At 34.0% G+C, this 16845-nt stretch overlaps 1 protein-coding gene across 1 annotated transcript in view; it reads right to left on the bottom strand.

Moving 5' to 3' along the window:
• LOC130830306 (A disintegrin and metallopeptidase domain 3-like) overlaps positions 1–16845 on the bottom strand; it is a 99572-nt gene that overhangs the window by 11151 nt on the left and 71576 nt on the right. The window contains exons 17-20 of the mRNA XM_057697474.1: positions 9925–10011; positions 8130–8240; positions 5659–5671; positions 2875–3040 (exon numbers count right to left, since the gene is read on the bottom strand). Of these exons, the coding sequence (XP_057553457.1) occupies positions 2875–3040; positions 5659–5671; positions 8130–8240; positions 9925–10011 (377 nt within the window). The remainder of the gene's footprint in view (positions 1–2874; positions 3041–5658; positions 5672–8129; positions 8241–9924; positions 10012–16845) is intronic.

Genomic DNA, 16845 nt, shown 5'->3' with positions numbered 1-16845 from the left:
ATCCCTATCAAATTATCCAATGTTTTTTTTTGTTTTTGTTTTTGTTTTTTTTTTTACAGAACTAGAACAAAAAATCCTAAAATCTGTATGGAGACACCAAAACCCCGAATAGCCAAAGCAATCTTGAGGGAAAAAATGGAGCTGGAGGAATCAGACTCCCTGACTTCAGACTATACTACAAAGCTACAGTAATCAAAAGAGTATGGTACTGGCACAAAACAGAAATATAGATCAATGGAACAGGATACAAAGCCCAGAGATAAACTATGGTCAACTAATCCATGACAAAGGAGGCAAGAATATACAATGGAGAAAAGGTAGCCTCTTCAATAAATGGTGCTGGGAAAACTGGACAGCTACATGTAAAAGAATGAAATTAGAACACTCCCTAACACCATACACAAAAATAAACTCAAAATAGATTAAAAAGCTAAATGTAAAGCCAGACACTATAAAACTCCTAGAGGAAAACACAGGAAGAACACTCTTCGACGTAAATAACAGCAAGATCTTTTTTGATCCACCTCCTAGAGTAATGGAAATAGAAACAAAAATAAATAAGTGGGACCTAATGAAACTTAAAAGCTTCTGCACAGAAAAGGAAATTGTAAGCAAGATGAAAAGACAACCCTCGGCATGGGAGAAAATATTTGCAAACAAATCAACAGACAAAGGATTAATCTCCAAAATATATAAAGAGTTCATGCAGCTCAATATCAAAAAACCAAACAACGCAATAAAAAAATGGGCAGAAGACCTAAATAGGCATTTCTCCAAAGAAGACATACGGATGGCCAAGAGGCACATAAAAACCTGCTCAACATCACTAATTATTAGAGAAATGCAAATCAAAATGACAATGAGGTATCACCTTACACCAGTTAGAATGGGCATCACCAGAAAATCTCCAAACAGTAAATACTGGAGAGGGTGTGGAGAAAAGAGAACAGTCCTGCACTGTTGGTGGGAAAGTAAATTGATACAGCCACTATGCAGAACAGTATGGAGGTTCCTTGCAAAACTAAAAATAGAATTACTATATTACCCAGCAATCCCACTACTGGGCACCCAGAGAAAAGCATAATCCAAAAAGACACATGCACCCCAATATTCATTGCAGCACTATTTACAATCGCCAGAACATGGAAGCAACCTAAATGTCCATCAACGATGAATAGATAAAGAAGATGTGGTACATATATACAATGGAATATTACTCAGCTGTAAAAAGGAATGAAATTGGGACATTTGTAGAGACATGGATGGACCTAGAGACTGTCATACAGAGTGAAGTGAGTCAGAAAGATAAAAACAAATATCGTATATTAACACATATATGCAGAACATAGAAAAATGGTACAAATCAACCAGTTTGCAAGGCAGAAATAGAAACACAGATTTAGAGAACAAATATATGGACACCAAGTGGGGAAAGCGGGGCGGGGGGCTGTGGGGGGACGGGGTTGGGGGGAATGCCATATATACATTACTAATAAGAGAAAAAAACATCAAATTGTACACTTTAAATATATGCACTTTATTGTATGTCAATTGTATCTCAATAAAAGTTGTTAAAAAAATAACTGCATCTCTGGCTACACAAATGAGAAACAAAAATGATTTCCTTTACAATGAAGAAATGATGCTCACTTTTTACCCTTACTTCTGCATTCTTATTTTCCTACATATTCACTCAGCAAATTGTGGCTTGTATTGGTGTTAAGGTAAGGAAAAAAGCTGTGTGAAAGTGAAATAAGTCACACAGAGAAAGTATGATCCCACTTACATGTGGACTCTGAAAAAAACAAAACAAAAAAAACCCCTCATAGATATAGAGAACAGCTTGGTGGTTGCCAGAGGTGACGGGTTGAAGGGGGTAGCAAAATGGGTAAGGAGGGTCAAAAGGTACCAACTTCCAGTTGTAAAATCAATGTCATGGGGATATAATGTACAGCATGTTGACTATAGTTAATAATAATGAATTGCGTATTTGAAACTTGCTAAAAGAGTAGATTTTAAAAATCCTCATCAGGAGAAAATCAAAATTTTATAACTGTGTATGGTGACAAATGTTAATTAGACTTACTATGGTGATCATTTTGCAATATATATAAAATCAAAGCATGATGCTGTACCCATGAAACTAATATAATGTCATATGTTAATTATATCTCATTTTTAAAAAAATGACCTAATCATGCTCTGCTCTGGGGAAAAAAAAAAAGGAAAAGCTGCACAAGTGCCTTAATTCTAGTTTTAGAAACACACGAACATTATTAATTATGTGTAAAATGGGCAGTGGCCTATGTGTGTTCTCTCCCTCATTCTTTGCCATCTTATATTTTCTCAGCCTCCCCATATTCTGTGCTTCCCTATCTCTATTAATCATCACCTTCCTTGTATCCTACGCTGCCCTGTCTCTATTAATCTTCTTGGCATAACCGGAAGGAAAATGGGGTTGCTTGGGATGTAGACAGAACCCTCTAAAGAAATTACAGCCGGGGCTTCCTAGGTGGCGCAGTGGTTAAGAATCCGCCTGCCAATGCAGAGGTCACGGGTTCAATCCCAGCTCCAGGAAGATCCCACATGCCGCGGAGCAACTAAGCCCGTGTGCCAAAAAAAAAAAAAAAAAAAAAAGAAATTACAGCCAACATGGATTTAGTGAGTAACTGCAGTTGCTCCTGGGCCTAATTAATATGAAGGATACCCACCTGGCTGAAATCTGAAAAAAATCTGGTATATATCTAAACATTTGGTATGTTTCTTAACATTAACCCAATCCATCCAAGAGTCCCTACTTACAATATTCTGAACATTTGATTGTTCTCATAAAGCATTTTAAATATTAAATATAAAAATAATGAGTTTACTTACTCTCCACTTGCTGTATCCTCTTTGTTCCAAAATATCTTCATTTTATCCCATTTAAGAGCAATGATGGCAATTAAAATGAGGAAGGGTAGGAAAACACAGAAACTGATCACAAGGCCATTTTTTCGAGAAGCACGACGTCGTCTTACCAACATGTCTGTAGTTTTACCTGAAAACATAAGCGTACCTTTTAACTTTTGCAAAATGACATTCAAAGCATATCAGTAATTTGAATCTTAAAAATTTGGGATTCACATAATATGATCATAGAATGAATAAACAATTTAAAAATGTTTTGCAATATTCTGTGGACTATGCCCCAAACTGCATTACATATTTGTATCAAATACATGTGGTTTATTTTTAATCTTTATATGTATGTTTAATATTTATGTGCTACATGCTCATGTATTTGATTTTTATCATATTCCTTTCTATGAACTGCTACTTAGAACATATTATATTGATAATATCATCTAATAGTTTCTTCCATTTAAAAACAGAGCAAAAAAACAACTGTTTTAAAAATTAAGGAAAATTATTGATATAACTCAGGCTAATTTAAAAAGAAAACAATAACAGTTGACTAGGTTAAATTTACATAATAGATGTATAAAGTGATGTTGTTTTAATATTGACTGTATTAATTAGAAAAACAGATATCCCTCTTGGTGTTATAAAGATATTACATACTATTAGAAAACGAAATCTATTTAAACTTGGTCCAGTTAAGCAAAAGAAATAAACCAGACAATTAAAATACAAAAAACTAAATTAAGCAATCAGTACTACCGCCAAAGCAACTGTGATGATATTAAGTGTATATGAATTTAATACCCCTTCAAAAAGAGAAAAGAGATGACATTGAAACATATACACAGTCCAATTACATGTTGAGTAGAAGTGATCTACCTAAAAGAAAGTGATTTAGGAAGTTTTATGTAAGAAATGAATTAGCAAATATATGGAAAAAATATTGAAACTAATCCAACACTGCAGCAGTCTCATGCTATGGTAGAACTCAGCACTTCAAAGCTCTCCTTTCTAGCCTCACCCATCAGGAAAGGTCAACTCTCCTTTAATCCATCTTTACTAAAATTATCATGTTGCAAGTGGAGCTTCCTTCTCATGTGCTTAATTACTCCAAAGACTGATTAAAGAAATTATTACTAGATTAACTGGGAGATATCTGTTACTCTCTGGAAGAACGATAGGAAGCTTCCACTTTGGGGCATGATGAAAATTTTCCATTAAATGTGTCAAATAATAAAAATATGAAACAGGACAAAATACATAGAGGAAATGGTTTCTGGAAGTCAATAGGAAACACAGAACTATAATATCTGAAGAAAAGCAAACATGATATTGATTTTACGGAAATGCAATTCTCCCTATGGATAATTTGCTGATCTCAGCACGGAGAATTGGAGTCCTAGGCAAAGTAGAGCATTCCCACAGAGTAGGGGACAGAGTTCACAGCAGAAGAAATGGTGGGAAACTGAAGGGTGCAGCATTGAACAGAAAGTTGCTTTTTCAAAAACCTGTGCTGGAGCAACTGGACACCCATAAATTAGCATTTTAATCTTCCACCCTTTATAAAAAGTAACTTAAAATGGATCATGGTCTTAAATGTAAAACATATAACTACACCTTTTAGAAATATCACAGCAGAAAAATTTCAGGATTTAAGATTGACAGAGAGTTCATGTACTTGACACCAAACGCATGATCCAGAAAAGAAACAAGTAGACCTTATCAAAATATGATTAAAAAAAAAAAGTTTCCAGTCTGAGGGAAAAAAAAACAATTACAGACTTGGTGAAAATATGTGCAAATCATATATCCAACAAAATGCGTGTATCTAGAAAACAAACAAACACAAACTTCTGAAAACTCAACATGTAAAAAACACAAACAATCCAATTAGAAATTGGGCAAAAAATATGAACAGACTTTTTGATATAGAGGACATATCCAGATATTAAATAAACACATTAAAAGTACTCAATATCATTACCCATTAGGGAAGTTCAGATTAAAACCCCAATAGGATACTAACATACACCTAATAGAATGGCTAAAAAAACAGTATCAAATATTGTGAAGTATGACAAAATGCTGGGTCATTCGTATATTATTGGTGAAAATGTCAAATGTTATTGCCACTATGAAAAACAGCTTTGCAATTGCTTTTAAAACTATATGTGGCTTTCGCTCAGACCAGTAATTTCACTTCCGGGTATGTTTCCCAGGGAATTAAAATTCTACTTTCATGTGGAATCTTCTACATGAATGTTCATTGCAGAGCTATTCATAATAGCTAAAAATTGGTAACCAGCCAGACGTCCTTCAATGGGTGAACAATTAAACACATTTTGAAGTATTCATAGAAAGGAATAATAATCAACAATAATAAAGTATTCATTCATGCAACAACCTGGATGCAGTTCACAGAAATTATGCAAGAGAAAGAAGCTAAAATCAAAGAGAAACACACCGTCTGAGAAGGTGTATATAACATTCATTCAATGACATAATTAGAGACATGGAGACCAGTTTAATAGTTGCCAGGAGTTAGCAATAGTGAAAAGAGGGGTGACTATTTAGGGCCATGTAGTGACGATAGAGTTCTGCATTTTGATTTTGGTGGTGGCTACAAGAATTTGAACATGTGGTGAAACTGCAGAGAACTAAATACACGCACACCCACATGTATGCACTCACACTCATATACGCAAATGAGTGCATGGCTATTGGTAAAATCTGAGTAAGGTATGTGCGTTTTACCAATGTCCATTTCCTGGTTTTGGTATTCTACTAAAGTGCTGAAACACAGTAACATTGGTGGAGACTGAGTAAAGTTTACACAAAACTTCCCTCTACATTTCTTTGCAACTCTTTGTGAATCTAAACTATCTCAACATAAAAAGTTAACTAAAAACCACAAGATAGCATTACATATCTAAAACTGGCAAAACAAATTCAAACAAAACAAAACAATAATGACAATATCAAGTGCTTGAGAGGTGTGGAACCCCTGTGCAGAGCAACTTGAACTCTCATGGATAAATGGAGGGAAGGGTACAGCCACTTTGGGAAATAGTTTACTACATGCAAAGTTTAAAACACACCAACTAAAAAAATACACTTAGTAAAAGACTAAGTAAATACTAATACCAAATAAATACTAATACTGATATTAAATGCTAAATAAATGACTTAGCATAAGCTCCTAGGTATTTACCCATCAAAAACTGGGAACTTAAATACAGAGAAAAGCTTATGTGCACATGTTTATAGCGGCTTTATTCAAAATTGCCAAAATCTAGAAACAACCCAAATACCCTTCAATGGGTGAATGGAGAAAACAATCTATATAGTTCATCTTTTCAAGAGAGGGCTACTTAACAGTAATAAAGAATGAACTATTAAAACATATGAGAACAGGAACGAATCTCACACGCACATATCCTGTCTAGGACACTCTGGAAAAGGCGACTCTATAGTGATGAGCCCAGGTCACTGGCTGCGAGGCACTGGCAGTGGGGGAGGAACACAAAGGGCTGCAGCCAGAGGGAAGCTCTGAGATGAAGCAGCTGTCGTGCATCTTGACTGTGGTGGTGGGAACACAACACATGCATTTGTCCACACTCACAGAACCGTACACCACAGAGTGAATGCCACTGTGCGGACATTTTTAAAAAGCAAAATATGTTTGATAAAAAATAAATATTAAAAAAGAGACAATGACTAATAATTTCTCCAAGATTTCCCAAAATACTACAACTTATTGATTCAAGATCTCAGCCAACCCAAGAGAATAAATTCAAAGAAAAACACGTCTTGCTAAACCATAGTGAAACTATGGAAAACCTGAGATATAAAGTGAGTCTGAAACTCAGACAAGCAATGAAAGAAGCATCATATTATTGGGATGAACAATAAGAATGACGGCTACATTCTCACCACAAAACAGAAGCCAGGATACAAAGGGATTCCGTCTTTGAATGGCTGAAAGAAACAATTCTGCTTCCAGTGAAAACACCATTCACAAATTAAGGCATTATAAAAACATTTCAATGACAAAAGCTGAGACAATTAGTCACAATAAGGTACACACAGAAAGAAATACAAAAGAAAGTTTTTCCAGTTGAAAAGAAATGACCCGTATGGAAATTTGAATGTGCTGGAGAAGTTGAAAAGCCCTAGAAAACAGTAAATACATGGGGGCAAATATAAATATTTATATTAAAAGTCTTTAACATTCCATTGACTATTTTAAGAGAAACAGAATGATGTTCAAGTATTATCAGGTTCAAAACATATACATAAATAAAATAAAAACAGAAGCACAAATGATGGAAAGACATTATTGGAATTATATTATTATGAGAGTTTTACATTGCGAAGTTTAGAAAAAACAAATATGCTATATTTGTTTATGAATGTTCACCAAATATAGAAAATGTTTTTTGCCATCTACTACTCATAAACTATGGATATGGAAGATTTTATTGTTTTTACTCTTCAATAGTATAGGTAACTTGAAAGAGGCAACTCGTTCGTGAACTAGCACATCCCAGTAGTTAACATCCTTGGAATATACAAACTATATCACAAAATTATCACCTATCTAGAAAACTGCTGTATAAATAGAAATGTTTGGGGAACTATGGTTAAAATTAAGGGGGAGATTTATTAGAATGTTCATGTCTGCATTGAATTAAAAGCACATAGAGGGACTTCCCTGGTGGCCCAGCAGTTAAGACTCCATGCTCCCAATGCAAGTGGTCCAGGTTCCATCTCTGATCAGGGAACTATATCCCATGTGCATGCCCCAACTAAGAGTTCGCATGCCACAACTAAGAGTTCACATGCCACAACTAAGGAGCCTGTCTGCCACAACTAAGGAGCCTGCCTACCGCAACTAAGGAGCCCTCGAGCCGCAACTAAGGAGCCCACCTGGCACAATCAAATAAATAAAAATAAAATAAAATAAAATAAAATAAAAGCACACACAAAATTTTGATTGACAGTATGATCTAGAGCTGTGCTGTCTAGTAGCTACTAGCCACAAATGACTGTTTAAATTAAATTAAATTAAATTAAATTAAATTAAATTAAATGGAAGTTTTAGTTCCTTAAGTTGCGCTATCCACATGACAGGTGCTTAATAGTCACAGAGACAGTGGAGATATAAGGATATTTCTTTAAGTACAGAAAGCTCTGTGGGAGCAGCGATTTAGATACTAACCTACAGAGGTCCAAAACCCATCATCAATACTTCCTCCTGGTGATGAGGGTGTGTTGTTACAGTTTGGGGGCGCATACCCACGGTCACAGTGACAGTGAAGGAGATTATTGCAAACCTAAAACCAAAGCCAAAGAAAGAGTAAGACCATTTTATATGCAATATAAAGTTTAAATGCATTATTTTTAATTGTTGGTCAATGTAAATTATTAAAGTACTGTAATTTGGTATATTACAGGTAGTTTTCACTTTAATGTGGAAAATAATTTTTAAAATAAAATGCAATACAATAAATTTCCATTCAATGCTTTTCAAATGTCATAGAGATTTTCTCTAATTTGTCTATTATATTATTTAATAAAAGTAGATAACATTTTTGATACAACTGAAAATATAGAACTGTCTTTTCTAGAAAGGCACAGAAATTATGAAGCTAGAAATTACAGCAGTAGTTAAAATTTATTATGAATTGTGCCAGATCTTTTAAAAGGCTGTGATAAGAGCCAACTTTTACAAAACATGGGGAAAAAACTAAAGAGTGAAGCTTGCTTATTCAGGTACAGTTGGGAAAATTTATTTTGCTAGAAAATAGGAAGGCTAGAAAATATCTATAAATACGATCTTGTGAAAAGAAGGGTCAGAAGCAGCAGAGGGAATCTAGGAATAGGCTCATGCAAAAATTAAATTAAAATTAAATAAGAAAGGAATGGAACAGAAACGATATTGTAAATAACAGGACGTGATTTGGGAGAAAATTTTGATACAAGACACACAGACATGTCACATATTTCCCGGATGACTATATAAAATATGAGGCATCAAGATGGCAGGAGACACTAACACATACTTGGAAAAAGTTACAAAGTTTACAAAATTTCTATAACTCAGGAGATAACTTCATAATGGATGGACAAATAGAAATGCAAATGGCAAATGTGACCAGACATAGTTAACTGTATCATTAATTACTAAATAAACACAAGTTAATAGATTTAGCATATTAGATGACATTAATAATCTAAGAACCTAGTCTGACCTGAATTTGGAGAAATATACATTTTCATACATGATCGGTGAAAGCAAAAACTGATATAATATTTCCTGAAGACATATAATATTTATAAAAATCCAGATTATGCATATATCTGACCTATCAGATTTCAAGGCTAACAATTTATGAAATCAGATAAATGTGCAAAGGTTAATGTATAATGATGCCCACAGTGCCACTATTTACAATAGTTAAGTAAAAATTTAACATTATCCAAAAGTCCATCAGTGAATGACTTTTCAAATATAGTTAAGAGCCATAGAGAAAAATACATCCAAGACACTGATGTCTGAAACAGATCTGAATGGACAAGGAACTCTGCTCTCAAAAAAAATTAAATTATAAGTGATATGTGTAATACAAATATATTGTTTGTGAGTGTTTAATATATAACAGTATACATTCACTCAATTACAGGCAATATTTACATATATATAAATATATACATGTAATACTATATCTATTTTCAAAATTTCACAGTCTTGATCTATCATTATAATAATAGATTGTTTCATACTGCGTTTTTGTACAAAGTTCAAAACTTATTAGCTCATGAGGTGTGTAATGATCCGATTGAATACATAGATCATATACATATGTATAAATAATGAAACGTACTTTTCACATTTAACTGAAATTTTCCAAAGAAATTTCCACATCAAATAATTCTCAAGCTTATTATTATCCTGGAAAATGTTATTGATATGGACTTTAAAAAACTATACATAAAAATAGAGTAACAATTACATACCCCATGTCCTCCGCACATTTCTAGTGAGCTGCAATTTGGTTTCTGTCGGTACTTGTGGAGCTCTTGGCACACTCCATTTTCACAAAACTACAATGTTAAAGTAACCACCACCAATAACTACTTTACCCTCAAGGTCAAAAGTTGATCAATTGTATTTGGTACATAGAGGCACAATATGATATATACCTTGGATGAACCTGAATTTCATAACATCTACTCATTCTAATAAAAGAACTTGAAGTCAAAAGATATGTTATTACCTTATCAAACATCAAATTTTGAGAATAAGAGATCATTTTTTTTCCTTTCAGGGAGAAGAGTTGTGAGTTTACTGGTATAAGAGCAAAACTAGCCAACTTTGAGCCTTTGCACTTTCTATGCATTTTTATAATATATGCCCTAATTGGCCCTGTAAAGGAGATATTTTTATCCTCATTTTATATTTGATGAGAATTAAATGTACACTTTTAAGCTCAACCCACCAGTGACTGACAGAGCCAATACTCAGTACAAGAACTGCTTTACTCACAAAGCCCAATGATCAATGCTCAGTACCAGTGTTCTTGTCATTTTTGCATTTTCTCCAACTTTAATGTCCATATGTCTTATCTTTTGCACTAGCAAAGGTGACCTTGAGAAATTTATTTACTCCCCCCATACACCTCAGTTTATCCATCTTTGAATCTGGAATAATAACTATCTCATAGGTTATGAAGATGAAATATCTTGTTATGTATAAAGGAACAAAAGCTGTGTTTGGCCCATAGGAAATGCTCACTAAATATAGGATATTATTTCAATTATTTATTTATTTAACCTGATTTCTATGTAAACTCTATGTTAATATCTGTCTATCCAAATTTCAATTTAATTTGAATATCTTTGGGAGAACCTACTCAGACTATCTGATGGATTTTCTTAAGTATCTGATAGAATACCCACTATCCGACGAAGAGTCTAAAAGTACCATTTTCTATCACCATTGCTAACTAAGGAAAGAACAAATATCAGCTTTCATTAACTGAAAGTGTGCTGATGAAGCCAGCAAGGATGACAAAATGTTGGATGAAACAGCATTACCTGTCCACAAAAGGATTTTCATTCTAGTACTCTTAAACATTGTCATTGAGGCAATAATAAACCAGTCACAGCTCCCTGGGTTGTTTTTAGGAGAAAAGTAAGCCAGGAAAAGTTAAGAACCATGCTTCTGATAGAATTTATTGCAACTAAACAGATCAATTTGTAGCTGGCTCTTTTGTAATGACAGGAAAAGCGAAGGACACTATGAAAATACTTAGTCTTGGTCAGTGGTTGGGATGGTGTTTTGAATATTGACTAACACATAAGATTTCCCTCTTTAAAAAAGAAACATTAATAGTGTCCCAGAAGAAATCACAGCATGATTCAAAAAAAAAAAAATCCTTGATATAACTAAAAAAAGATATTTCCTGATGAGAGAAGCTTGGATTATGTAAGCATGTTTTCATATAGCTCCATGTATAAGAATGTAAGGAAAAGACAGTTAATTTTATTTATTCAGTTATTGATTAGCTTACCTATTTTTGGATAATTACATGCCCCAGGCATTTTTTTTCAAGTTTGAAATGAATATGCTGAGATATGCTTAACACCCCTCACCTAATTATATAAACTACAATCAGTTTGATAAACTCCTGTTCTGTCTTATGAATAAACAATTCAAAGAAGCCTCTATCACAACCAATATTGAGCAAACCTGCACTGGTAGAATAATGCCTATCTTCATGTAATATATCGTTCACTTAGTAATTACAGTATTAAATTTAGGAGTATAACATTTATAATTTTCATTATAATTGATAAGGAAGACATACTCTTCTTCATGCTGATAGATAAGAAATAAAATCTCTTTTTCTCTCTCTTTTCTTATCTATCGGTCAGGTCAATAGATTGATTTTTACAAAGGACCCACATTTGATGAGAATGTGGTAAAGAAGCCTTTACATTTTAATATAAGACTTTAAATCAGTTTTTCAATTTCTACCAGTAACACATCCCCCACCCCACCCCCCACCCCCCAAAAAAAGAAACCTGCTGGAATTTTGATTCTTTTTTTTTTCTTTTTTTTAAATTTTATTTATTTATTTTTTATTTATTAATTTTTTGGGGGTACCCCAACTTCAATCATCTGTTTTTATACACATATCCCCATATTCCCTCCCTTCCTTGACTTCCCCCCCCCCGAGTCCCCCCCACCCTCCCCACCCCAGTCCTCTAAGGCATCTTCCATCCTCAAGTTGGACACCCTTTGTTATACAACAACTTCCCACTGACTATCTATTTTACAGTTGGTAGTATATATATGTCTGTGCTACTCTCTCACTTCGTCTCAGCTTTCCCTTCACCCCCCGCCCCCTCCCAAACCTCGAGTTCTCCAGTCCATTCTCTGTATCTACATCCTTGTTCTTGTCACTGAGTTCATCAGTACCATTTTTAGATTCCGTATATGAGTTAGCATACAATATTTGTCCTTCTCTTTCTGACTTACTTCACTCTGTATGACAGACTGTAGTTCTATCCACTGCATTACATATAGCTCCATCTCATCCCTTTTTATAGCTGAGTAATATTCCATTGTATATATATGCCACATCTTCTGTATCCATTCATTTGTTGATGGGCATTTAGGTTGCTTCCATGTCCTGGCTATTGTGAATAGTGCTGCAATAAACATTATGGTACAAGTTTCTTTTGGGATTATGGTTTTCTTTGGGTATATGCCCAGGAGTGGGATTACTGGATCATATGGTAGTTCTATTTGTAGTTTTTTAAGGAACCTCCAAATTGTTTTCCATAGTGGCTGTACCAACTTACAGTCCCACCAACAGTGCAGGAGAGTTCCCTTTTCTCCACACCCTCTCCAACATTTGTTGTTTCCAGATTTTGTGATGATGGCCATTCTGACTGGTGTGAGGTGATACCTCATTGTGGCTTTGACTTGCATTTCTCTGATGATGAGTGATGTTGAGCATCTTTTCATGTGTTTGTTGGCCATCTGTATGTCTTCTTTGGAGAAATGTCTATTTAGGTCTTCTGCCCATTTGTGGATTGGGTTATTTGCTTTTTTGGTATGAAGCTTCATGAGCTGCTTGTATATTTTGGAGGTTAATCCTTTGTCCGTTGTTTCATAGGCAATTATTTTTTCCCATTCTGAGGGTTGCCTTTTAGTCTTGTTTATGGTTTCTTTCACTGTGCAAAAGCTTTTAAGTTTCATGAGGTCCCATTTGTTTATTCTTGATTTTATTTCCATGATTCTAGGAGGTGGGTCAAAAAGGATGTTGCTTTGATGTATGTCATAGAGTGTTCTGCCTATGTTTTCCTCTAGGAGTTTTATAGTGTCTGGCCTTACATGTAGGTCTTTAATCCATTTGGAGTTTATTTTTGTGTATGGTGTTAGGAAGTGTTCTAATTTCATTCTTTTACATGTTGCTGTCCAATTTTCCCAGCACCACTTATTGAAGAGGCTGTCTTTTTTCCATTGTATATTCGTGCCTCCTTTGTCAAAGATAAGGTGCCCATATGTGTTTGGGCTCACTTCTGAGTTCTCTATTCTATTCCATTGATCTTCCTTTCTATTTTTGTGTCAGTACCATACTGTCTTGATCACTATGGCCTTGTAGTATTTTGATTCTTGACTGCATCATATTCATCAGCTGATTTTGAGAACACTGACATCTTAACAATATTGTCTTCCAATTATTGAGTAGTTTACCCCTTCATTTATGTAAGTCCTCCTGATTCTCTAGTACTGCTTTGCCATTGTCAATGTAGAGACTGTCTTGTGTATCTTTTACTGGATCTTCCTATGTTTTAAATGCTTTTGCATGCCATCGATGCCAAAACTTCTTGATGTTAAGGTTTCTTTTAGAAACTTAACTTTAAAAATCTATTATAAAGCTATCATTACTAGAAATAAAGTCACAGCTTTGCTACAATCTTGGTTTGGGGAGGACCAGCAAGAAAACTTAAGTCAATGACACAATCTATGTTTTAGTAGAAATCACAACACACAGAATTTTCATTGCAATCAAAAGAGTACAAATGAAGGGGGTGGGTGATGGATAAATGAGGAGTTTGGGATTAACAGATACAAACTACTATAAACAAAATAGATAAACAACAAAGTTGTACTGTATAGCACAGGGAACTATAGTCAATATTCCATAATAAACCAAAATGGAAAAGAATGTGAAAAAGAACATATATATTTCTATGTATAACTAAATCACTTTGCTGTACACCAGAAACTAACACAACATGGTAAATCAACTATATTCAATAAAATACAAAATAAAAAAGTAGAAATAATGTCTTGCAGGTTTTGCCTTGATTTCTTACTCACCATAATATTACATACCTTCACGTAACTAAACAATATTTGCAAGTGCCATTTTAGACAGAAATACAGTATTGGATATGCTGTAATTTATCTGATCAACCTATAATTGGCATTTAGTGTGTCTTGCTTTTTCTCCCTATTATAACTCACATCATAATTGCTCTACACCAATGTCTATTTCCTAAATTTGAAAATTAAACTTTGTTACGTTAGAAATGGATAAAAAGTATGATGATATATTTGACTCCTTAAACATTTCTAAATCACTTTCCACAAAGTATGTGTTAATTTATATTTGTTTTATGATGATAATAGGTAATGCTTCTCACCATCAAAAATTATTTTCCTTTTTTAATTGAAGTATAGTTGATATACAGTATTATATTAGTTTCAAGTGTATAACACAGTGATTCAATATTTTTATAGATTATACACCATTTAAAATTAATATAAAAATTTGGCTATATTCTCTGTGTTGTGCAATATATTCTTGTAGCTTATTTAGAAGATGAAACAAACAGATGGAAAGATATACCATATTCTTGGATAGGCAGAATCAATATTGTGAAAATGACTATGCTACCCAAGGCAGTCTACAGATTCAATGCAATCCCTATCAAATCACCAATGGCATGTTTCACAGAACTAGAACAAAAAAATCTTAAAATTTGTATGGTGACACAAAAGACCCTGAATAGCCAAAGCAATCTTGAGAAAGAAAAGTGGAGATGGAGGAATCAGGATTCCTGACTTAAGATTATACTACAAAGCTACAGTCATCAAAACGGTATATTTGTACTGGCACAAAAATAGACACATAGATCAATGGAACAAGATAGAAAGCCCAGAAATAAACACATGCACCTATGGTCAATTAATCTGTGACAAAGAAGCCAAGACTATACAATGGAGGAAAGACAGTCTCTTCAAAAAGTGGTGTTGGGAAAACTGGACAGGTACATGTAAAAAAAATGAAAGCAGAACACTTTAACACCACAAACAAAAATAGAGTCAAATGGATTAAAGACCTAAATGTAAGAATGGATACTATAAAACTCTTACAGGAAAACATAGGCAGAACACTCTCTGACATAAATTGCGGCAATATCTTTTTCAGCCCATCTCCCAGAGTAATGGAAATTAAAATACAAATAAACAAATGGGGTCTAATTAAATTCAAAAGCTTTTGCACAGCGAAGGAAACCATATATAAAACGAAAAGACAACCCAAAGAATGGGAGAAAACATTTGCAAATGATGCACCCAACAAAGGATTAGTCTCCAAAATTTACAAACAGCTCATGAGGCTCAATACAATAAAAACAAACAACCCAAACAAAAAGTGGGCAGAAGACTTTAATAGACATTTCTCCAAAGAAGACCTACAGATAGCCAACAGGGCCATGAAAAGATGGTCGACATCACTAATTATTAGAGAAATGCAAATCAAAACTACAATGAGGTATCACCTCACACCAATCAGAATGGCCATCATCAAAAATCTACAAACAATAAATGCTGGAGAGGGTACAGAGAAAAGGGAACTCTCCTACATTGTTGGTGGGAATATAAATTGGTACAGCCACTATGGAGAAACTCAGTATGGAGGTTCCTGAGAAAACTAAAAACAGAGCTACCATATGATCTAGCAATCCCACTCCTGGGCATATATCTGGAGAAAAACTTGGTTCGAAAGTATACATGCACCCCAATGTTCATTGCAGCACTGTTTACAATAGCCAAGACATGGAAGCAACCTAAATTTCCATTGATGGATGAATGGATAAAGAAGATGTGGTACGTATATACAATGGAATATTACTCAGCCATTAAAAAGAATGAAATAATGCCATTTTCAGCAACATGGATAGACCTGGAGATTACCATCCTAAGTAAAGTAAGTCAGACAAAGAAAGACAAATATTATATGATATTGATTATATGTGGAATCTCAAAAAAAATGATACAAATAAACTTACTTATAAAACAGAAACAGACTTACAGACTTAGAGAATGAACTATGGTTACCAGGGGGAAGGGTGGAGGGATAGATTGGGAGTTTGGCATTGACATGTCCACACTGCTATATTTAAAACAGATAACTAACAGGACCTACTGTACAGCACCGGGAACTCTGCTCAAAATTCTGTAATAACTTAAATGGGCAAAGAATCTGAAAAGGAATAGATTTATATATATATGTATAACTGAATCACTTTGCTGTACACCTGAAACTAAAACTAATACAACATTGTTAATCAACTATACTGCAATATAAAATAAAAATTAAAAAAAATAATAAAGTTAATATAAAATATTGGCTATATTCTCTGTGCTGTGCAATATATTCTTGTAGGTTATTTATTTTATACATAGGAGTTTGTGCCTTTTAATCTCTCTGCACTTCCCTCTCCCCACTGGTAATCACTAGCTTGTTCTCTATATCTGTAAATCTCTTTTAGTTATTGCACTCTTCACCTCCGACTGGTTCTTTTTTATATTTTCTAGTTCCTTGTTAAAATTCTCACTGTGTTCATTTATTC

This window comes from Hippopotamus amphibius, chromosome 10 (assembly GCF_030028045.1).
Source record: "Hippopotamus amphibius kiboko isolate mHipAmp2 chromosome 10, mHipAmp2.hap2, whole genome shotgun sequence".
NCBI classification, from domain to species: domain Eukaryota; kingdom Metazoa; phylum Chordata; class Mammalia; order Artiodactyla; family Hippopotamidae; genus Hippopotamus; species Hippopotamus amphibius.
This window is presented reverse-complemented; position numbering and strand designations above follow the sequence as displayed.